The following is a 24,462-nucleotide window of genomic DNA, read 5'->3' on the forward strand; positions in this document are numbered from 1 at the left end:
AGCCACAAGGTGAAGGCTTTTGCCACTGATGTGATGTCTGTAATGATTGGTCACTGTGAAGCCAGACTCCTGTATATAATGTTTTCTATTTCCTCCTGTCAGCATATACTTGAAAAAAGAAACGTTGTGTATTCAATTTTCCAATTTTGAGCAAGTGAAGACAGTGTGCGGGTGTCCATTCTTTTTCTAAGTGATTCTACTCCACCTACGCACCTGCCACAAGACTTCTCAGGTGTGCAAGAGACTTTGGTTGGTTGCAAAATGAAATGTAAAATGTTGACTCCATTTGAAATTGAGACATGAGAAGGATGGAACTTTTCTACAATGGATGACTCAGACAAATATGCTATATCTTTTGGCCAGATCACCACCAAAGAAATCACACACAGATGTTTGAGATGCCTGGGCCATGTGCTAAGAATGGAGCAGAACCGGATCCCGAGAGTTGCCTTAAGATGGACACCACCACCAGGCAAAAGACCTGGAAGGCCCAAAACCATCTGTTGCAGAACTGTGACAGAGGAGCTGAACAAGATGAACCTGTCATGGGGAGAAGCGCAACACGTTTCCAAGGACAAAATGCGACGGCGCAGCCTTATTATAAGGCTCATTGTAGCCTTATGTCCCATAGGGGGTGAAGGTAAGTAAGTACCGCCGTTGCCAGCGCCACCTCCATCAGACAGCGCACCGACCGCCTGCCAAACCAAACAGCAGCCCCGCTCATGTCAGACCTGAAATAACACATAATTTCCCAACCACTGTCTCTGAGAGAAAGATGTGCATGTGTGTCTGTGTATTTATTTGGTGGTGAAGGAGGTGAATTGACCTCTTCCAGTCATCGATTTGGAAGATAATGACTACAAATACTTACATTTCTTTCTAGCAGATTGTGCAAAATGAAATGTACATTTTTTACTCCATTTGAAAAACATGAACTGATAGTTCTATTTCCGAATGCCAAGCCTCCATCTCTGCTCCAAGGCTACGACCGCAGCTTTGCACTCCGATCCACCACAACATCCAAAATAGACCAGGACAAAGCCAGTAGCTGGCCTGCTGTGAGACAGAGGATGAATGGATAGACAGATGCACAGATGGATGGATGGATGGATACTTGGTCTGCCCTCTCTGGATAAAGAGCTCAGCGATACATGTCCTCCATCCAGAGTCACCCCACCCTGTTTGGGAGAGAGAGGAACACTCTGGTCTGCACGGGCCCCGCACTGACTGTCACCCTGCAGCAGCTGCCCATCCTGCACTAGGAGGGCTATTTATACAGCAACCACCCTATCCCAGCACAGGATGAGGCAGCCCACCAAGGCAACCCTCAGGAACCTCAAAGTGCAGCAACTGGAAACCCAGACCGGGCGCCCGGTCCTAATGGCCCCGGTGACGGGCCGTGTCTCGTGAAAAGCGGCCTGGTTCTGGCCCTGCACATCCCAGCAGAGATCCCGTTGTGGTCACTTCCTGATGTTAGAAACAGATGCTCCGCTTTGCTCTGAATCATGAAGGTGGCCAGCTAGTCATGGCATGGCATGACAAAACGAGACTACAGAGGACATGCCATGCCTAGTAAGAGTGCAACAAAAGTTCAAAACAACTTTAGTATAATAAACTTTCCACAATTCACTATGAATGAGTATTCATTTACTCTTATTCCTATTCTGGGTCACAGGGATTTCCACAATATAGAGCAATACAGATTTTTGTGCACCAATGACTTTCCAAAGCAAACACTGTATTGATCCCCGAAGGAAACATCGTCTGTACTAGCACCCCGAACAGAAGGAAACATCGTCTGTACTAGCACCCCGAACAGAAGGAAACATCGTCTGTACTAGCACCCCGAACGAACAGCAATTCGTGAGCTTGCTCAAAGACACTTCAGCAGCAGGGAGGATGCTTCCTGTCACAGAGGCTTGAACCCACACCTTCTGGTTAAAGGTCACTCCCTCTACTCACTATGCCACCCTGGTGCCCTTTTGAAATCTTGATCGAGATCTACAGACTTCCTAAAGACATTCATTCACATGGACAAATGTATACAGTACAGTATGCCCAATGTGAAGGTCAAGGCAGACCTTATTGTCCCAAAGGGACATTTGTTTCACAACCAGGTTAAAATGATAATACATCATAGGTTGTTTAAATACACCAACCACAGACAGAAGCCAAGACGCGCACACACACACACACACACACACACACACACACACACACACACACACACACACACACACACACACACACACGGTATGTTTATACAATAATAATAATGGTGTCGTGGAAAGTCACGCAATTCCTTATCTTGTTAAAAGCATGCTACCTGACAGATCAGCAATTTTACAAGAAGTACAGTAATGAAACATTTTCCAGCCGGCCAACTCTCTGCATATTTTTAACCATGTGTGCTGCCAGTGTGGACTGGGTCTGGCACAAAGGCCATTGCTGTGCTAGATCAGCCTGAGGGCAGGGCAGAGGGGTGTGATGGCTTAAGTACAGTTTGGGAATGTCAGAGGGCTCCCTAGTGTCCTCCCCCCCAACCCCAACCCCACCATCTCCTCCAGCTCCCATCGCACAACGACAGGCCTTGTGACGCTGGGGAAAAAGCAACGCCAGCCTTCCAGAGCCCCTGCCATCACAGCCACTATTGTACGGCGGCATTTTCTCAGGATATCCAACACCCTGGAAAATGGGGGATCCTGTTGCGCATCCCACTCTCTTCACTCAGGGAGCCAGAAAACAGGGGTGGAAAAGCCTTTTAGTGAGCTTTTCAGAGCGGCAGATCACCTGATACAGCAGCACTCTGCACCTCTCAGCCGGGGACAGAGGGCCTTGTCACCGAGGCCCCGGGCCCCCAGCGCTCCGCTCACTGGGCCTGCTGTGTTCCTGCCAGCCAGAGCAGCACAACGCGCAGTGTGTCCGCGGCAAGGCCTCTTCCAAGCCGTTTCCCCCCGCCGGGTGCTCTCAAAGGAGCCCACTCACTCATCCCCGCGAGCGTGGCGGGAGGCTCGTCGCCACTTTAAAAACGAGGGACATCTGCTCTCTCACCCACTAGGGCTGGATGACGGTCAACACTGAGGCTTATCAGGCACAGAGAGCAGGGCGAGCGCTCCAAAACAGCTTGAAGCCCCAGCCAAAAGGGAAGACAGAGACAGGGTCTAATTCAACTCTGTGTGACAAGACGGCAATGATTCAACATTTCAAAACAGCATTCCTGTCAAAGGAAACCTATCACTTGGGATTAATTTGAAGCCACTAAATGAAGCCGCAAAAAGAGGCCAAATTCAAGTTGATATTGGAGCAGGGGGAGACGGAAAGAATGTAATGTCTCCCAGAGGGGCGAAAAGAGGATATGGATCCAACACAAGATGAAAAACATGGGAAAAGTGATTTTAAAAGTGGCAAAGAAAAGGGGAAAACAGACCCCCCCCCCAGTGTGGCGACCAAACATTCAAAGCCCTTTGGCCCACCTGCCTCCATAAATACCACAAACATGCGAGGCCGCCCCCGTCGGCCATGACAGAGGAGCATGTTAGGGGGGCTCATTCCATAAAGCTCCGCCTCCCGGCCGCTAGACAGCTGCTAATAGTCTCCACTCCGCTGTCGGCCTGGGGCGTCCCAACATCACATAGCCCGTCCCGTGTCATCACCCCACGCCCTCCTGGCCTTAAAACGATGTCAACATGCCAAAGGGCTTTAAATCACATCAAGTAGCTAATATTCTTTAACCCACATAGAAAGAGATCATCTATTGCCATTAAAAGAATGTACTTTGCTGGGACCAGATTTATTTGCCAGTCAAGATTGATTAGAACGTTTTTATTGGGCTCCTTTAACTAAAGAAACAAACAGATTGTTCAAAACTGTTCGTGGAAAGGAAAGTAATGATCATGTCCTCAAAAGACCCACTCAGGCCGCAATTAAGTCAAAACTAGGCGGTGCCCATATTTTTCGCCGCATAAGGGATCCAAACTACACTGACACAAGCTATCCTACTCAGAGATTGAACGGTATAGTGTGTGATACTGCATAATGAATCCCATTTGGCGTGTAAAAACGAAGAACTTCAAACCCAAGGAGACATTTCAAAATGGCCCTTCTCAGCCAGTGGCTGCTTGGATGGAGCGCTCAAACGTTTTGAAGTTCCAACCTCTGGATAAAAAGGGCATATTTATCTAACTTCATGTGATGTCCGCACGCAAGTTGTACAAATGACTGGAATTCCTGGAGCCATTAAAAGGTCCCGTGTGTTTTTTCCTGACCCCGTCATCATCTCCCATGTCGATTCTTCAGTGGGACCCAAGTTTGAGAGCGAGCATTTCTGCATAGCTGAAATAGCTCTCGATGCAGTTTCCCACTAAATTGTCTCCCTTTAACTCAGTGAAGTCTTTCCAGACGCCTAGTCCCCCTCTCTCTCCGTCTTGTTGCTGGAACAGTAAATAAGCGTAGCAAACTGATGTTAACCCCAAGTCCATACTTTACCATTTAGAGAGACTAATGAGTCAGTCTGGATATAGTAAAGGTTAAGGCCATTGTTTTGACGAAAAGTAGATTGTTCTCTTCCTTGCAGTAGGCACTGAATTAACCACTGCCAGATTGTTGGTTCAGCTTAATGTCAGATGTTTTAAATGAGTGACCTTTCAGTTTGTACACTCCCTGCTATAAAAAGGTCAAACTTGTCTGGATTGTGCCTTTCTTGTTAAAGCCCCGATATGCTGGAGTCGTCCACAGACCTTTCTAGGGCATCTTCTGTGGCATAGGGGCGTAATCGTTCCAGAAGAACTCAAATATGTTCTTATATTCTTATTCATACAGGAGTATTCTCATGTTGTCCCATGCATTTCCTACCAATATGGTGCTTTACAAATTGGCTGTTTTTGTCATTTGATTGTAATCACCTGTTAATTGATTACAATCTCCTGTTATTGTCCTACCAAGATGGCCGTGGGAAGTCCAATGTCCCTCAGAAATGAAGAGCTCAGTCTCGATGCTAGAGACAAGAGGGACACAACTCTAACCTGCACTGTCAAAGTGAAGTACAGCCTAAAACTGCAGCTCCATCAATGAATGGGAGATTGACTCTGTGGGCACATATTGAGAATTTGTCTGAACCTTTACATAATTTATTTGAAGAATATCAACTTTTTCCATCAAACAGAACATTTAGACTAAACCAGTCTTGGTTCTAGGCCTCAGTCTGTCAAACTAAACCAGTCTTGGTTCTAGGCCTCAGTCTGTCAAACTAAACCAGTCTTGGTTCTAGGCCTCAGTCTGTCAAACTAAACCAGTCTTGGTTCTAGGCCTCAGTCTGTCAAACTAAACCAGTCTTGGTTCGAGGCCTCAGTCTGTCAAACTAAACCAGTCTTGGTTCGAGGCCTCAGTCTGTCAAACTAAACCAGTCTTGGTTTGAGGCCTCAGTCTGTCAAACTAAACCAGTCTTGGTTCGAGGCCTCAGTCTGTCAAACTAAACCAGTCTTGGTTTGAGGCCTCAGTCTGTCAAACTAAACCAGTCTTGGTTGTAGGCCTCAGTCTGTCAAACTAAACCAGTCTTGGTTTGAGGCCTCAGTCTGTCAAACTAAACCAGTCTTGGTTCGAGGCCTCAGTCTGTCAAACTAAACCAGTCTTGGTTCGAGGCCTCAGTCTGTCAAAATAAACCAGTCTTGGTTCGAGGCCTCAGTCTGTCAAACTAAACCAGTCTTGGTTTGAGGCCTCAGTCTGTCAAACTAAACCAGTCTTGGTTTGAGGCCTCAGTCTGTCAAAATAAACCAGTCTTGGTTCTAGGCCTCAGTCTGTCAAACTAAACCAGTCTTGGTTTGAGGCCTCAGTCTGTCAAAATAAACCAGTCTTGGTTCTAGGCCTCAGTCTGTCAAACTAAACCAGTCTTGGTTTGAGGCCTCAGTCTGTCAAACTAAACCAGTCTTGGTTCGAGGCCTCAGTGCCCCTGTGTGGACCAAGCACTGAATATTAAAGGCAGGGATTATAGTGATGCACTGCAGTCACTTCCTCCTAGTGTACAGTATGATGTCATATATGTTGTATGTTGTTCTGTTGATTGTTAAATGTGTTGTATTTATGATAAACAGTGTCTTGGGACGCAAGACACATTTCGGAACCTTTACGACAATAAAGTTAAATCAAATCCACTTCTACAGTGTATTATATACTGCAGCTATTGGTGCTAAACCAGTAAAGGAACCATGACACTCAGGGAAGCATCCTGAATATGCTCACAGTCACCTTTCCCAGTCAGGTTTTCAATTTTCTTTTTTATGGACCATCGGTGTGAAAGCACATAATAGGAGCAGGACAAACTTCTCTCTTGTTTCTGGCTGTGGGCAATGTTCACTCAAATCCAACAGTTCTCATGTCAAAGAAAATACCATCACAATCCAGTGGTGTTTCTTTCATTCGAATCCAACCCGTGGTCCTTTGCTGCATGTCATCACCTCTCTCTCTGCCCCCCCTTCCTGTCTGCCTACTGTCCTATCAAATAAAGGCAAAATGCCACCAAAATAATCTAAACAAAGTGTTGTGATTGGCGAATAAGAGTGGCCAATTGTGAGTCTTGACTGCACATCTTGCAAAGTCATTGGGAATTTATTTAGAAAACGGACGCTTCAATGGCAGAAATCACAAAAGGAGCAAAACAGAGGCCTTAGTTGGCAAAGAACAGGTCTTCCCATGAAAACACTAGAAACCAACCTGTGAGAGTGGTCTGGACAGCCTGTGACTCCTCTCGTCTGGAGACCATGAGCGCAGCTGGACACTAAAGTAAAGACACAACAGGGAATCAATAAGGCACACATATAATTGAAAGTATGGGGGGAAAAAACTTGAATTAATACATTTTCAGTTACATATTCTAGTGATGAAATTGCTGTTTGTGTTGCGTGTTTTCAGCTTATCAATTAATTATTTATTTTTTTACTTTATTTTTTATTTAAACAAAGACAGACACACAATACAATCCTTGACAGCAAAGCGGGACAGTATGGATAACATCGTTTTGGACCTTACAGAGTTAAGTAGCCTATTAAAAAAATTATAATAATATTAAATAAAAGGCGTTACATGGCAAGGTCTGGGATTCCTCTGATGCAGAGAAGTACCCTGCTACAGGTAACCACCTCCTCAGGAAAGTGCCAGATATGAATTGTAATCTCGCAATTAGCGCTTCCATTACATAAACCTCCTTGAGTTTTTGTTTCCATTGACCCACTGTTGGTAGCTATGGTTGCAATGCAACAAATATAATTGGTCACCAGTGCACATGTCTTCAGGAGTCAGATCGAGCAGAAAAAGACTTGGGCTGACACTCCCCCATTACCCCCTTCCAGAAGGAAAGTATCTCCGGGCAATCAGTTTATCAATTCATTCAGAAGAACTATCATAGCATGAATGGAAATACAATAACAGTCCTTAAAAATAATGTTCTATAAAAATGTATAAGATGGCAAAGACACAATACAATTTAACATTTGCAGATATAAGCATACTGAAAGAATTATATTGTTAATAACTAATGCTTAAGAATTATGCATTATGACAAGACTCAAATTAACTAAGTGCAGGACAGGGAGGCGGGTCAGACCAGACTCGGGAGTAGATTTGGGTTTGAACTGTGACCTACAAAGTGGGCCAGGAGAGTCAACAAATCGGCACGCAGAGAGAAAGAGTGGTGAATGTTCCACATTCAGCCTTTTGTTAATGTGAATGCAAACGGTGGAATGTGATATCTGTGCATATCCTTTGTTACTACAGGACAATCCCATGGCTCCACTTTCTGTCTGTTACACTCGTACCTATTGACAGTAGAGTCAGGGGAGCACTTGTTGCAACCCTTTGACACAAAATAAGCCTATCTAAACAGTGAGATTTCTAAAAAAAGACTACTGTCCGCCTAAAACGTCTAGCGCTTCTTTTACAAATAGCTGCTATATCTTACACTATGTTCAGGCCGAGGGAAAATCTGTTTTTTTTTTAGCTGTTTGTTTTTTAAATCTGATCTTAGCTGACTATCCACACTGTAATTTACGAGTGACCAGATCGGTTTTGTGTGTTCAGACGGTATAATCATTTGCCGACATTGGTTGTCATGTTAACGATGCAGGCGTGGGCACCCTGGCTAGGGGGGGTGTTTTCTGCCCTACAAATTTGGCTGCATCACGTTGGTAACATGAAAGTCTCACAGCTGCTTATTGGGAGTTGGGACTAGTTTAATGATGCTGTTTTCTAGTTGTGGTGCAGAATGCAGTGTTCTTCTGACAAGATTGTCAACAGAGGAGCAAGGTGGCATCTGCCATGATGAGGAGGCATCGAGCCACTTCATTGCTCCTCCTTCCACTCTCTTCTTGTTAACGTCTGACATCAAATGTGTGTCATGTGGGGATTAACGTAAAAAGAGGAAGAAAAAGAGAGGGGGGAAAACACTTGAAATCTAATCGGAGTGCTCAGGCTGAGTTGCATTTTCAGAGATGTGATTACCACATTTCAAACCGCCTACAAATGTGGTTTAAAACTGATCCGAAAAGATCGGAGTCCATGTTGTGTTTTGTTTGTTTTGTTATACAGTATATCAGATAGGTGTCAGACTAGTATGGGATATGTAGGGGAAAAGAAACGATGAGATTTGATCAGCCTTATCTGAACACAGTGATGCCGTGTCCACAAATCAAACGTGCAGTGAGGCGGGCTACCTCTTGTTGTTGTTTGGCGTCAGCCTCTCTCTCTTGCCGTCGGGGCTGGCGGGCGGCTCGGGGGAGTAGGGCCCGGGAGACCGCGACGAGATGTGTAGGCTGGAGATGGTGTACTCTCTGTAGTTCTGGTTCTCATCTCGACTCACCAGCACCGCTTCCTATAAAGCGTGATGTCAGAGCAATGTCAGTGCTTGATAGAGAAGTCTTAATGATTGCAGTGTAGTGCAGTGGTGATGACAAGCGTCTAATGGCTCATTTCCACCACATTTTACTGCCCTGCACAGCTCGTCACCAGTCGGCTCTACTCGTTTCGGCCCGATGGATGTTCTGCTTCGACCGCCAATCATCTGCCCCCGCCCACCCCCGCCCACAGCTGGTCGTCATAGCGACCGCATATCTGTCCTCTGCCTGCTATAGCCGAAGTAGGCTATAACATAACGTTACAATTAAATCCATCCACAGAACTTTTAAACTGTTTATGAAATACTGGTGCCTCTAAATGACCTACAGTGTACATGGGCGAATGTGACAATCGGCCAGGAGATGCATGCGCTGCGCTGCGCGGGGACGGGAGAGGCGCTACAAACAGAGTGTGAAGCCTCTACCCTGGCGGCCTCTCACCAGGCAAGACCGCGGCTTCACCAAAGACCCGCTGCGGCCTAGCGGAGCGCTGCACTCAACTCATTCACTCAACTACAGGAGCTCCCTGAGCAGCAGACTTTTTTCTCTCTGAAAACAATTGAAACCAATGCCACGATTTTATTTCACCAGAGGCGAAGGCAGCAACACAAAAGACTGGTGGAAATAACACAACAGAAGAGAAGGTAAGCCCACTAAACTGGTATGTAGCATTGCATTGATAGAAAGAGTAAACACGATTCTGCCTGACCAATCAGTCGTCAACAATGTTTTCACGTCACCGTATGGTACCGGGTTCACAGAATAGAACCCCGACGAGGCAGGTACGAAAAGTAGCACGACTCGACCCCAATACAACCCGGGCTGGGACGGTTTTAACCGGTGGAATGAGACAATTTATCGAGTCGAGCGGAGCGGGATCGCGCTACTACCTGCGGTGGAAATGGGCCATAAGCGGGGTATCCTGGCATAACATCAAACAGGTCTACACATTATGTATTCAATATCAACATGTAGGTTGATGACAGACCAAGACATACATCTTAGCCTTGGGACTGCAGCAGTGTCAAGGTCCAATCGCAATAAAACACAGGAACAACTATTGATATAGGAACAACTACTGATTTATTACAGTCTCTTGTATCTCTCACTGTCCCAGGGCATCACAGGTGTACCTCATCAGTACAAATCACACAGGAATGTCTCATTCCAGCTCATCTTGACTTGTTATAAATCCTTGATAAGCAGAGGTGTCAGAGGCAATGAAGAGAATCATACACCGCATTCTAAAAAAAACTATTAATTATTCTATCAGGACAGGAACTTGAATGAAGAGAATCGTACCCCGCGTTGTATAAAACAATTAATTATTCTATCAGGACAGGAACTTGTAAATAATGTATGAGGGTGGGTGCGGTTGTGAGCGCAGAGTGTTTATGGAAGAATGTCTTAATTAGCCACATGGCTGCCAGTAAACCAAACCAAGTGAAGAACAGACTAAAGCGCCTGAAGAGAGGCAGTCCTGACCTGGAAGCGTCCAGCCAGCTGTTCGGGGGTGCTGATGCCATTGGTCTGTCCAGGACTGGGTGGTTCAGGTCTGGAAACACAGAAACACAACAGAGATAAATCAACTCACCATCATCAACACAACAGAGATCAACTCACCATCATCAACACAACAGAGATCAACTCACCATCAACACAACAGAGATCAACTCACCATCAACACAACAGAGATCAACTCATCATCAACACAACAGAGATCAACTCACCATCAACACAACAGAGATCAACTCACCATCAACACAACAGAGATCAACTCACCATCAACACAACAGAGATCAACTCATCATCAACACAACAGAGATCAACTCATCCTCAACACAACAGAGATCAACTCATCATCAACACAACAGAGATCAACTCATCATCAACACAACAGAGATCAACTCACCATCAACACAACAGAGATCAACTCATCATCAACACAACAGAGATCAACTCACCATCAACACAACAGAGATCAACTCACCATCAACACAACAGAGATCAACTCACCATCAACACAACAGAGATCAACTCATCATCAACACAACAGAGATCAACTCACCATCAACACAACAGAGATCAACTCATCATCAACACAACAGAGATCAACTCACCATCAACACAACAGAGATCAACTCATCATCAACACAACAGAGATCAACTCATCATCAACACAACAGAGATCAACTCATCATCAACACAACAGAGATCAACTCATCATCAACACAACAGAGATCAACTCATCATCAACACAACAGAGATCAACTCACCATCAACACAACAGAGATCAACTCACCATCAACACAACAGAGATCAACTCACCATGAACACAGAAACACAGAGATCAACTCACCAACAATGAAACACAACAGAGATCAACTCACCATCAACACAGATCATAGTTGGTTACACTTAAAGCCACACTTCAAACCACCTTTATTTCTCCTCTGTTACAGTACATCTCTGTCTGAATCATGAGCTTGAACGGACCAGAAGTCAGCTCAGGTTGCCAACAATGAATAAATCAGAAGGGCATTTAAGGCCGTTTTATTTAAGTGGCATCCAGCTGATTTACTGGAAGTATGCAATATAATGTTTAATGGCGTTTTAAGGAAAATGCTGATTGACACAAAACAATCCATCTCGACATGGTCGTAATTCTACGTGAGCTACATTTCAAGCACAAGCTGGCGAAAGTAAAAAGGAATCAACTTCTGGCCTCCCCTTTGCTAATGCACTGCAAGTACTACTGTAGTCCAACCACTGGTATGTTGCTGTGAATCTTAAGAGACTTCTGCAGAGGACAGGTACTGTCGGCTCCTAGCATTAAAAGCTCTTTTTGAAACTTCTCTCCCCGCGGAGCTGCAGCTTTCCAGGCCAGTTTCATATGCTTTCTTAAACAAAAACACATATTCTGTATGCAATTCCATCACTGGATTTGGAAAGGAAAATGTGGGCAGTGTAAGCGCCAGTATAAACGGATAGTGCCCCCCTGGCTGCAGGGCCAGAGGGCTGCCTGGCTCTCGGTTAAGCCTGGGGTAATGAGGCACACAGGAAGGGCCTGGATGCCTGCGGTAAATCGCCCAGAAACACACCTCCACTGGCCTGTATGCAGGGGCCTGGCCTGCACATACTGTACTACTGTATGTGCGAGAGAGAGACGGCAAGAACAGGAAAGCTGAGACAACAGCAGCCATAAGACAGGAAACAAATGTGGTGGGTCTGAAAAACTCATTGCTTCGAATCAGGAACTGGACAGTTGAAAAATGCTCATCCTGTGTATAGAGCTGTACAGTCACATGACATCTCTTGCCGCCCGGAAGTGAGTTTCCCCATTCATTTTCTCCATAGACATTTCAAAAAAATCCTCATACAACAAGTTTTAAGGCTGGAACTATGCCAACCCGTGACCTACTGAATCGTGAGTGACCATAAAACATTTCAGTTGGAGCAAAAACAAAAAATAAAGATTTGTTCCCCATCTTTATTTTTAGTATTTACTCCAACTGAAATGTTTTATGGTCACTCAGGATTCAGTACTAGGTCACGGGTTGGCTTGGTTCCAGCCTTAAAACTAGTTATATAAGGATTTTTCAAAATGTCTATCGAGAAAATGAATGGGGAAACTCACTTCCGGGGCAAGAGATGTCACGTGACTGTTCAGCTCTGTTGGAATAGCAGCACAAGTGGAGAAAGATACGTCTTCAGACAATGAGAGGTGTTCTAGGTTAGTGGGTGTGTCTGTGTTGTTGCGTCTAACCTCTGACCTCGGGCTACAGGTCTCCTGTACAACAGTAGATGGGATGAATTAGCTTGGGGTGAAAGGACTACCTCACGTTAAATCACGCAGACGTGAAAATGATAGCCTCACTTTCTGTAGAGCAAGAGAGCAGGGACATAAATCTGGGCCTGAGAACTGTGTGTGTAAAAAGCTCATATAGCTGTCATATAGCTGGGAAGCTACACGGATAACCTGCCTGAGGGAGATTCTTCTAAACGAGTGCATATTTTAGAGTCTCTTCTTTGCTCAGAAATTAAACCATTAAAGCTGCAATTTGCAATTTCCCGGCTTTGTCTGCCTCTGGCAGCAAAAAGACGTTTTCGAAGCCAATGTCATTCATGTGGAGTCAACTCACCAGTAAACAGCTCCCACCCTGTTGAAAATGACTTCGCCAGCCCTGGTCATTTGACTTTCAGTGATTGTAATTTTTGTAATTAAATGAGGCAATAACATGGTTTATAGTTGTGTAAATATTGTGACTTGACATTAAAGGAACACTCCGCCCATTTTCAACCAGCTTTGTATCATTAGAACATCAGTAGTATATCAGAAAACTGTAAACTGTTTTGAAGTCTGTCATTTAATTTGAACGTTATTGAGTGTTAAAGTGTGGACCAGTGACATCACTGGTCCACAGTAACTCAAATTAATAACTCATTAACTCAAATCAACTCTCAATAACTGTCAAACTATTCATCATTCATCTAGTTTGACAGTTATTGAGAGTTGATTTGAGTTAATGAGTTATTAATTTGAGCTAGTGTGGACCAGTGATGTCACTGGTCCACACTTTAACACTCAATAACTGTCAAATTAAATGACAGACTTCAAAACCGTTTACAGTTTTCTCATATACTACTGATGTTCTAATGATACAAAGCTGGTTGAAAATGGGCGTAGTGTTCCTTTAAGGAAAGCCCTACAGTGTGCGCCGCTAGCATTTTAGTCAGGTTGGCCAAAAGTTACTTACTGTAGCTCTTTGGGCTAGTGCCAACTAGAATAATAACAACAATTAAAACAACACAACAACCAACAAACACCCCAAACAAACAAACAAACAAACAAACAAACACAGTGAAGACCTGCTAACACTACAGAAAATCACTGTATCAAACAGGAAACTCAAGTGTTCAAATATAGCACTGTGGGCATTGCCGTGGCAACGAGCTGTTCTGATGATTGACTCCATTACAGAGAGCAACAGGATCATATAATAGATCCATGGATCAGAGAGGGAGCAGTGGTTAGGTCAACATGACATCATGCACTAGGGGGTCAACGAACAATGAAGCCCTAACAAGTAGCCGGGAACAAAGGGTGACTATAGAACGCGTTAAGCGTCAGTGACATGACAGTGATGGTGCAGTTCCTTTGTGCTATAAAAACCCCACTTAGCAAAGACTGGGCAGAATGTGTTGTTGGATGCATCAACACTAAAGCAAAGACTGGGCTGAATGTATTGTTGGATGCATCAACACTAAAGCAAACACTGGGCTGAATGTGTTGTTGGATGCATCAACACTAAAGCAAAGACTGGGCTGAATGTGTTGTTGGATGCATCAACACTAAAGCAAAGACTGGGCTGAATGTGTTGTTGGATGCATCAACACTAAAGCAAACACTGGGCTGAATGTATTGTTGGATGCATCAACACTAAAGCAAAGACTGGGCTGAATGTGTTGTTGGTGCATCAACACTAAAGCAAAGACTGGGCTGAATGTGTTGTTGGTGCATCAACACTAAAGCAAAGACTGGGCTGAATGTGTTGGTGCATCGACACTAAAGCAAACACTGGGCTGAATGTGTTGTTGGTGCATCAACACTAAAGCAAACACTGGGCTGAATGTGTTGTTGGATGCATCAACACTAAAGCAAACACTGGGCTGAATGTGTTGGTGCATCGACACTAAAGCAAAGACTGGGCTGAATGTGTTGTTGGATGCATCAACACTAAAGCAAACACTGGGCTGAATGTGTTGTTGGATGCATCAACACTAAAGCAAACACTGGGCTGAATGTGTTGTTGGATGCATCAACACTAAAGCAAAGACTGGGCTGAATGTGTTGGTGCATCAACACTAAAGCAAACACTGGGCTGAATGTGTTGGTGCATCAACACTAAAGCAAACACTGGGCTGAATGTGTTGTTGGATGCATCAACACTAAAGCAAACACTGGGCTGAATGTGTTGTTGGATGCATCAACACTAAAGCAAACACTGGGCTGAATGTGTTGGTGCATCGACACTAAAGCAAAGACTGGGCTGAATGTGTTGTTGGTGCATCGACACTAGAGCGCTGCTTGTGTACAGCGGCAGACACGCCTTAAACCAACACTCTTCTATTCTAAGGATGGGCCGGTGCCAGCCTCCTCAAATGGGCAACACCAGCTATGTGACAGGGGCCAATACCCACATCACTGCCGGTTTGACGATGATAAACTGCAAGCCAGATGTTTTAATATGCAGGGCACTGGGTTCAAAGAGAGAGCTCTCAGCTAAGCAAAAAAACAACAAGTTAAACCTCGTAGAATGTTTGTTAGCAGCCCATGACTGAGCTCTTAGGAGCATATATGAATAACTATAGATATGCTTGAAGAGAGATCTTAATGCAGGCTATAAGGGTCCCCCGTCACTGGAAACCACTGACAGTAAGAGAGTGGGATTCAGGATGTGGCAGAGCTACACACTGCCATTGTCCCGGGCAGACAGGGAGTCACGCTGTTGTTTCTGGCTTGGTGGGAGACATGAGGTCAGCAGGGAAAAATCCACTCACATGGACATATGGACATCCAAGGAGGAAGTGTGTGTGTGTGTGTGTGTGTGTGTGTGTGTGTGTGTGTGTGTGTGTGTGAGTGAGTGAGTGAGTGAGTGAGAGAGAGAGAGAGAGAGAGACAGAGAGCAAGAGAGATGGAGAGAGCGAGAGAGAGAGAGAGAGAGAGAGAGAGAGAGAGAGAGAAGAGAGCAAGAGAGAGAGAAGAGAGCGAAAGAGGAGCAACAGTGACAAGAAGTGAGAATTTAAAGAGGGCATTTTAATCAAAATGCCAGCCAAGAACGGTCCCATTTCAAAAGGAAAACCTTTAAGGTAGCCAACTCCCTGTCACCCGTACAGTACACGGTCTTGGCAAATCTCAAAACAGCATTTATTAAGAAGGACCAGGGGAGGGAGAGCAGTGCAGCTTGCCAGCATGGCCGTGATACATGCAGGCATTTCCCCCTGATTACAATCGCTTGTTTGTGCGGTGCTTGGATGATAACGTTAGAAAACAGTGTCTAGAGTTGAAAGATGAAAGCTGGGGTGACTGCAGACTTGGCACACAAACACAAAACAAATCAGGCACATGTAAGCTACTTGTATGGCGTTGATGCGGTTGCCACCATGGTGCAATAAATTGTATGACATAGACACAGTATATGTTTATAGAACCAACGTATGCATGTGTACAACATACACCATGGAGCATGGCGGCGGGCATGGATCGATGTAAACATGTGCAGTAGGTTCCTGCCCGCCCTAGTGCGTACTGTTACCTCTGCACCACCAGCTGCAGCTGGGTCTTGGAGTTCTTGATCTTGTTCTGGGCCTCCACGTTCAGCATGTCGGCCGTGTTCTCGCCGTTGATCTCCACGATGATGTCGCCAGGTTGCAGGGCCGCCTGCTCCGCCTTGCTGCCCCCGTTGACCTGTGGGACAGAGAAATTATGCTCCAGTCAGGCTCCACTGGGCCCACCAGGAGGTCAGGACCTGGTCTGAACACGACGCTTTAGGGAAGCTATACATCTGGCGAGCAGAGACAGCTGCGTATCTCATGGCCGTGTGGAGCATTTGTCAATGGCTGGTGTGAGTGCACTGCTAATGAGAGAGTTAATGAAAAAAGGCTGTGAGGTGATTAGACTGAATTTAATTTCTACATATTCAGGTAATCTATGTCCAATTCTCTCTCTCTCTCTCTCCCGCTAATCCTCATATTGCATAATGCTGCAGTAAATACCAACCAGACGCCATGGCCCTTCACACACATGGAAGCAGGCAGGGCCAGTCAGACGCTGGAGGGATTCACGACACCCTTGGGGAGAAGTCATTAGCGAGACACGACTTGATGGTCTGACTGCGCCTGACCTTTGCCACCGACCTCACCGCATGTCAAAGCCAATGCAATACTGCCTACATCAGAGGGAATTCCACACTGATGGACCAACACATCCCATCCAACCGCTCTCAGCTTGGCTCCTGTGTCACACACACACACACACACACACACACACACACACACACACACACACACACACACACACACACACACACACACACACACACACACACACACACAGCGGTTGACTCTGCCCTTAAACTTGAGAAGTATGACATTAGCCGCCAACGAAGCAAACGAGGCTTGCCCCACAATTAAAAACAGAGAGAGGCAATAAAACAAAGAATGCAGAACAAAATCAACAACAAGTCGATCGATGGGGACGAAAGGGTTTCTCGAGGGAAAGTGGCTGAATGCAGAGAGAATGCCAGCCAACGGGGGTGTTTTGTTAGTTTAGCCAAGCAAGAGGGCAGAAGTGCCATGTCTGTGGGCCCACTCCAGAGGCAATTAAGCGTTGCCGTGGGGACCCACAATAGTGCGTGCCTTTTCTGATCAGGACACGCCTGGTTTCACACAGACTAAGAGCTGTGGTGGTGTTGTTCTCCAGGGTCTGTGCCCCGGCAGAAACAGGGGTGAGCCATCTTTGAATCCAAGAGGAATAAAAAGTGCCAGTGGGAGATCCATGTCATTTCTGTGCCCAGTGCCAAACACTTCAGATGCTCCAAGCTAGTGTCCTCTAGAGAGAGAGTGGCATCAGCGGAGGACCAAAATGCGAGACTCATTAGCCAATGAACAGCCAGGAATGGGTCTTGCGCTACTTTTGCATGCTAAAATAAAGCTGATAATGTACAATTTGATTCAAGGGGGGGGAAACCCTTTCAGAGTACAACACAAACTGTCTATTTTGCTGCAACTCGACAGTGCTGCTTAATCCAGGACCTTACTTCCTGGAAGTCTTGAGTAAAAAACTGGTCCATTGGAGTGAATGGAGATGTCGGGGCTTCTCTTGCTGCTTCTCTTGACTGGATTTTGCAAACCAAACCACTCTCAATGATGGAGTTTCTCTCTCTCAGCGTGAATCCCTGTCACTTCACGGAGCCTGTTTGATATTTGAGACAAGCAGACACGCTGCTGGTGTTTACTGGATAGCAGCGACAAAATGAGACGGAAAACCCATTATTCATGAGATGACCTGTCTTTATAAACATAACTTGTGAAGGGAGGGGAGAAGACAATGAATGCTTTGAAACGCATTCCGTTTGAAGCATTGGCACCCTGTCATGGTTTGGCATGATTGATCATTTAGGTTTTGAGGAGCTACTGGGGAAGTCCTACTGGAAAAATCCAGCCTGTGGTTGTGATGTAGGACCAGGATGTGCAGTGGGCAGAACCGGGTGTCTCTGGCACGCAGAGGCTAGTCTGCCCAGAGTTTCCTGGTGGTGTTTACCGAACGCTGTCTACTCCCAGTCACAATGTTTCCCCCTTCTTCAGCTATATCTTTCCATACTGTGAAAAATAAGATTGTAAATAAAAAAATAAATAAAATAAACGTGCACGTGCTACGACACGACATTTACCAATGCACGTTTGTCTGCACACATGCTAGCGCAGGCAACAATAACTCACACACATATTCATACTGTACACACACACACACACACACACACACACGCGCGCGCGCGCGCAGATCAGGAACCCCCTCCCATCACAGCTTCCACTAAAACTGTAATCACTGGTTTCCTTCTAATGTAGTCTACTTCCATTCCATTCGCACTGGTTCAGTCGCCAAGGAAACAGGTACGAAGCAGCCGTGGACACAAACAAAGACAAGAAAAAAGAGGTAGCGGGGGAGGAAGTGGACTCTGCATGGCATGTCATTACTGGCTATGTTTTGACAAAAAGAGGATATGGTTTGATAAGGTGTGTGACGGTGTTCAGCTACAGTACGGCTGTGAGGAGGGAAATACCTTTGATACAGTTATGGCCTTCTTGAAGTCCCTGCCTCCGAATATCCTGAAGCCCCATGGTGAAGGGCCCATCAGGTTCACCGTCAGCGCCATCGAGGGATCAGGTCAGCAGCACGCACTCTGTCGAAACCCTGGAAAGAAATATATATATAGGGAAATGGTCAATATGAGACAGCATGTGCATATACAGTATGTAGATGAGAAACGTGCATGGCGGAATGCGTTAATCAGTGTTAAGCAGGCTTAATATCAGGTGAACAGGTGAAAAGAGGGAATATTTAGGCTACATAATCCGCCTTTTATCTCCAACAACTGGCCTAAATCCCCTTGACACGGATTGTGTAACCACATCAAACAGGAATGGGAGGAATCTGAAACCAAAGACACATGACTAACATTGCTAAAGTGCTTTGCAAAGCCAGTGTTTCATTCAATCCAAATGTCCTTAGACAAGAGCTAAGAAGTGGCGCTACCACAGTGACCAAGGAGCTGAACGTTTCAGTTGATGAGCCTAGTAAATCTGTAAGCATGTTAATACGCTAATTAGATTCAGATGGTTTGTAAGAACAGTGGTCCCCATGATTCTTTCTCTTGCCTCGGCTAATTATTTCGGATGTGTTTGTTTTCCATCTCAAATCTGGACAGCCTCCTCAGGGGTTCAATATGCAGAAGAAGAAAGGAAGGCCCTTAACTGATGACAGTTGGGCTTTAAAGAAAGGTTTACATGTCTCGACCTCAGTTTGTCAGGCTTAACAACAAACTGCCGGACACTATGTTAACTAAAGCAGGAGCTCCGCCTCCTTTTTCTCCACACTCTATACCGCTGACTACATGCATAGTCAGGCGTCTTGCCAAATCCTTACGTTTTCAGATGACACTGGGTCTACTGAACCAAGGCAATGACCTGGCCTATGAAAGAGAGGCTGAATCTTTTGTCAGCTGGTGTGATGCACATTTTTTTAACTGAATGTTGGGTAGACCAAAGAACTAATTATCAATTATCAAGAAGGAAGGAGGAGGTCTCCCCAGTGGCAATTAGGGGCCAATTAAACTGGAAAAAAGAACATGCCGTTTTTAAGAAGCCACAATTAAGACTTTTCTTCTTAGATCTTTTGACATTAGCAGGAAGCTTCTTTATGTTGTTGTTGTTGTTGTTGTTTTTTGGATTTGTTTTAAATCAGGGAATCCTTGCGAGTGTCCTCTTTCATGCTGTCCTATTGTTTGCCGTCTGTTATTTTTTGTTGCTATTTGTGTGTTATTGTTGTCTGTATGCGTCGCTTTGGTGGCAAATGAGTTTCCCCACTGGGGATTAATAAAGTTTTCTAATCTAATCTAATCTAATCTAATCTAACCACAAGAAGACCGGAGACCTGGACCAGGTCACCGTTTGGTCCTGCTGCACATGTGGAAGCTCGCAGAAGGGACACAGAAGCACGTGGCGTGCATGAGCTGTCACGAGTTTGGTCACAACCCCCCAAAAAGTGGGCCCATGCCATAGTGCATCGTCTCCAGAGTCTAGAAATTCTGCGTGCATTGACAATGTCATAGACATTGTGACATCAGAGTCTCGTCTCCACCCGTGAAGCATGCAAAATTTCTAGTTCAAATAATAATTTGTTGTGAAATTGACCTCTCTTCACCATCACCAATGATTTTGTCATTCATTCTGTCTGCTCCAAGCTGAACACAGCATGGCAAAATGTATTTGCAACTAACTTAGCCTATGATGCCATGACGCACTTCCCCCTCACTGGGAGTTGCGTCCTCCAGGATGATAATGATCATCCGCAAGGCACTAAATGATAATCCGCAAGGCACTACCAACTGGTTTAGAGCGTGCCAGTGATGTAGTGAAAGCCCTCAATATAATCCCAATTAACCATTTACTGCATGGGAAATGGTCTCAGGCAGTATTTCCCCCCAACATCATAAAAGCTAATAACCCAAATTCGTTGGGAATGATGGTTAAAAGTGACCTTAAAGGGGCGTTAGTAGATTTTACAGGAGAGCCGAAACAAATGTTGATCAAACTTGGATCAGCTGCCGTTACAGATACTGAGCACAATATTTTTACTTTTTCTGTTATCAGATTGAGCACTACCATAAAATCAATACTGCTACAGTTTCAGTTGAATTATGCAGTAGTTGTTTTGTTTTTATGGCAAAAGAGTGAAATACGCCTTTTTGGCACACACTTTGTCCCAATACAGGCCATGCAGAATATGGGCGTATGCAAGTAAACAAGTGTGTGTGTGTGTGTGTGTGTGTGTGTGTGTGTGTGTGTGTGTGTGTGTGTGTGTGTGTGTGTGTGTGTGTGTGTGTGTGTAATGTAATGTACTTGTAGCCTACACGGAGAGTGATAGTGTAGATAGGTTCAGTTCACACACCTAACATTATAACATAACTTTTTGAATCTATAGGCCTAAGTGTCATGTGGCAGACTAGTGGACCCATGCACAGACACCAATAGGCTGGAGGCCGAGACAGGCCAAAAGAGTTTATTCAGGGTCGGGGTCAGGATAAACAGAACAAACAGGATAAACAGGACAAACAGGATCACAGACAAACAAGACATGGACTGACTGTTGCTGGCAGCACCATCTGACTTCTTCTTCTGTGGTGTCTTATGGCAGTTGGCATCCTTTATGTTGCATTACCGCCTCCTTCTGGATTCATCCATCCACCGTTTCCTATTCTGAGCATGATCTGACAGCATGAAGCTGGTAGAGCTGATTCTTATAACCTTCAATATGATGTAACAATGTCAACAGTGACATCATCAGTGACGAGAAAGAGACCGCTGAGCAAGAACCAGGCGATCACAGATATTGAAGGACAGGCCGGTGTCATTGGAAGCAGGCCTGAGGTCAGTCAGCTCGACCTTGGCATATGATGGACTTCATCCTCTTGGGAGCGGCCGCCTACAGCGCATGTCTATTCACCAACCCGCTGGACGTGGTGAAGACGCGCATGCAGCTGCAGGGCGAGCTGAAGAGCCGCAGGACGTCCCAGGTCTATTACCCATGTACCCGTGTTCCATGCTTTTTACACCATTGGTAAAGTGGACAGGCTGGCCGAGTTACAGCAGGGGCTGGTCACAGGGCTCTCCTCTACCAGTTAGTTATGAATGGAGTGAGGCTCATGGTTACCTCCACACCGACGGTCAGCCCGCCAAGATCACGTTAGCAGGAGCTGTGGCTGGAGTGGCCGGTGTCATGATGGGAAGTCCCATATACAGGTCGCCATTGTAAATAAGAATTTGTTCTTAATGACTTGCCTGGTTAAATAAAGGTTAAATAAAATAAAATAAATATATACCTGGTGAAGAAGACTAATCTTCAGAGTCAGTCTACCTCCTCCATCCCTGTTGGACACCAGTATAAACACCAGGGTTTGATTGACGCTCTGGCAGCCATCCACAAGGAGCATTCTTGGACTGGTGTATAGGTTAAATTAGTCTTCATCTATCTATCTATCTAGCTACTGTATATAAAATTGAGTAAGTAAGTGGCAATATTAGTTTTACTAAAACTAACTAAAACTAACAAGTTTTAGTTAGTTTTGTTTGTTTCAAGTTCTGTGTTCGGCCACAGCTGCCATTTTACGTGCAATCGGGCTGAAACCTTCAGGGTGTGTAAAGGGCACCCGTGCGGGTGACCTGACGGAGCCGGATTTTGTAATTAGGGCAGATTAATTGCCCTAAGGCTGATTGCCCTAAGGCTGAGGCTATAGTTCAGTGATGATGTCATCATCAGTGTGTAGCTATATAAGTGATGGAAGTATTCGTTAAGGCTCTCCATGCGATTCTCCTCATGTTCTCCTCCTCGTGTTATCATGTTTTCCCATACCTCTGAATACATTGACACATCAGTTAATTCTTCTTCACAATACAAAGGTCACCATCGTCATCATACTAAATAGTGCCGCCAGCTGAGCCAAAGCTTTGTGCACATCAGAAAATGTGAGAAACACAATGTGCCAAGTTCAGTTATGGTCTTACCCAATGGCTTTATGCAATAAATTCCTGTCAATGATTAAAAAAACAATTGCATAATACAGTTACCATAAAGTTACACACACACACACACACACACACACACACAAAAAGAGGATGTTGCACTTGCAAGTTTGCAGAGAAGTAGCGGCTGGATTGGATTCACAGACCAAACAGGAGCACATGGAGGACATGAGCCAGGCTGCTCCTCCGTCCCTCCCAGCCATTTGATCGTCCGTACATTCCACAAGTGTTTGGGACCGGTCGCTCGTTAGCAGACTGGCCCAATTAGCAGGGTTACTGGCCTCACCATCATTAGGCTCTTGTTAATTGCCGTGGCCTCCAGAAGTGAGTGTTGTGATAATGACAGGGAACAGCCACCCTATGTTTCCCAGCCTCGGGGGGACGTCAATTTTTAGTTCCATGAGCCAGACCAACATCTTTCCTGTAGTGGGCCCATTACCATCCGAGCACCTTGCTAAGACTCTGCTTACACCTCCGCTGGCAGCATCGTAAATACACAAGTGTCTGATCATGTCATCATGGTGAAAGGAGGGTGAAAGTAAGTGGTTGCTGAGTGCTGGCCTAATACTCTGGGTGTGGAGAAAACAGATGGTGGCGAGGATAAGTGGCACTTCAACAGCACTGATGAGGTAGAAGCAGCCCCGGCTCCTCCGTGCAGCTTAGGCCAATAAAAAGCAGGCACTGAGCACAGTCTGACGACAGCTTTCTTCTTCTATAAATGTGTTGTTGTGTGGTTGCCAACACAAACACACAAACAATAACCTCAAAGTGGATTCTGTTCTGGTGACATCTCCCTGCTTTTTCGCCGCCATGCCAATTTGGCGGCGGCGTTGAACACGCCCACACACACCATGTGGGAGAGTTCTGGTCATGAAGTCATTCCTATGGCTCGCATGCCAACGCTCAGCGGCGGCACAGAGGCATTCAGAGCACAAACTGCTACGGCTAATTAAATGCTTTCGCTTCAGACTAGCACAATGGACAGCTTTACTACGACATACAAACATGGCACACTGTCAAGTTTGACACAGACAAGAGGCAATAATATCCAGTCGGGTTAGATGGATCTGTTGACCGATATCAGATTGATCAAATATCAAATTTTGGTCATGTGGTCAAATCTTATTCTCTTCGCTTCATTTAATTGTTCAATAATGTTTCTGTAAATTAATTATTCATCCAAAAGTCTAATGTATCCCAGAGTTTCCTCTACATACACTACTGAATAGGAACAGGAAGGAATAGGAAGAGCTGCCCCACCCCATAGCCACTCCACCTGCCCACCCCTCAAATCCCGACTCTCTACCACCTTCCTATCGCTAGCTATGGCCCCATTGGCCCCTATTCCCACTAAATGTCCATGAGTGACTGACTAACTGTCCTGACCTTGCCGCCCCCTGCCCCCGGCAGGGCCTGCTGGCCAGCATCGTGGGAAAAAAGGACAATGATGAGTTTGATAAAGGTAATGAAATTAAAATGCTGCAAACCTACAATACTTGAGGACAGGCGAGTTTGCAGTGGTATATTCTTCTCACCCTCTAGGGGGAGCTACCTGTCATACAAGCATACTCTATATATTAAAAAGGCCTTCAGGCACTCTATGACAGTTTGTCCTGACAGGTAAAAGAGATAGCGGAGGTATGAAGGAGAGGAGCAGGCCTTTCCCAATTTTGGGTTCAAGACTCACTGCTCCAACATGCAGCTTCAAGGGCTTCATTTAAAA

The 24,462-nt window shown here is 45.4% G+C and overlaps 1 protein-coding gene across 1 annotated transcript in view; it reads right to left on the reverse strand.

Moving 5' to 3' along the window:
• Positions 1 to 24,462, reverse strand: part of pdlim2 (PDZ and LIM domain 2 (mystique)) — a 50,124-nt gene that overhangs the window by 20,111 nt on the left and 5,551 nt on the right. The window contains exons 2-6 of the mRNA XM_083644399.1: positions 18,722 to 18,852; positions 16,196 to 16,347; positions 10,365 to 10,434; positions 8,700 to 8,857; positions 6,706 to 6,769 (exon numbers count right to left, since the gene is read on the reverse strand). Coding sequence (XP_083500525.1) covers positions 6,706 to 6,769; positions 8,700 to 8,857; positions 10,365 to 10,434; positions 16,196 to 16,347; positions 18,722 to 18,814 — 537 coding nt within the window. The 5' untranslated portion in view covers positions 18,815 to 18,852. The remainder of the gene's footprint in view (positions 1 to 6,705; positions 6,770 to 8,699; positions 8,858 to 10,364; positions 10,435 to 16,195; positions 16,348 to 18,721; positions 18,853 to 24,462) is intronic.

Source organism: Poromitra crassiceps, assembly GCF_964638095.1.
Source record: "Poromitra crassiceps genome assembly, chromosome: 10".
In the NCBI taxonomy this organism is placed as follows: domain Eukaryota; kingdom Metazoa; phylum Chordata; class Actinopteri; order Beryciformes; family Melamphaidae; genus Poromitra; species Poromitra crassiceps.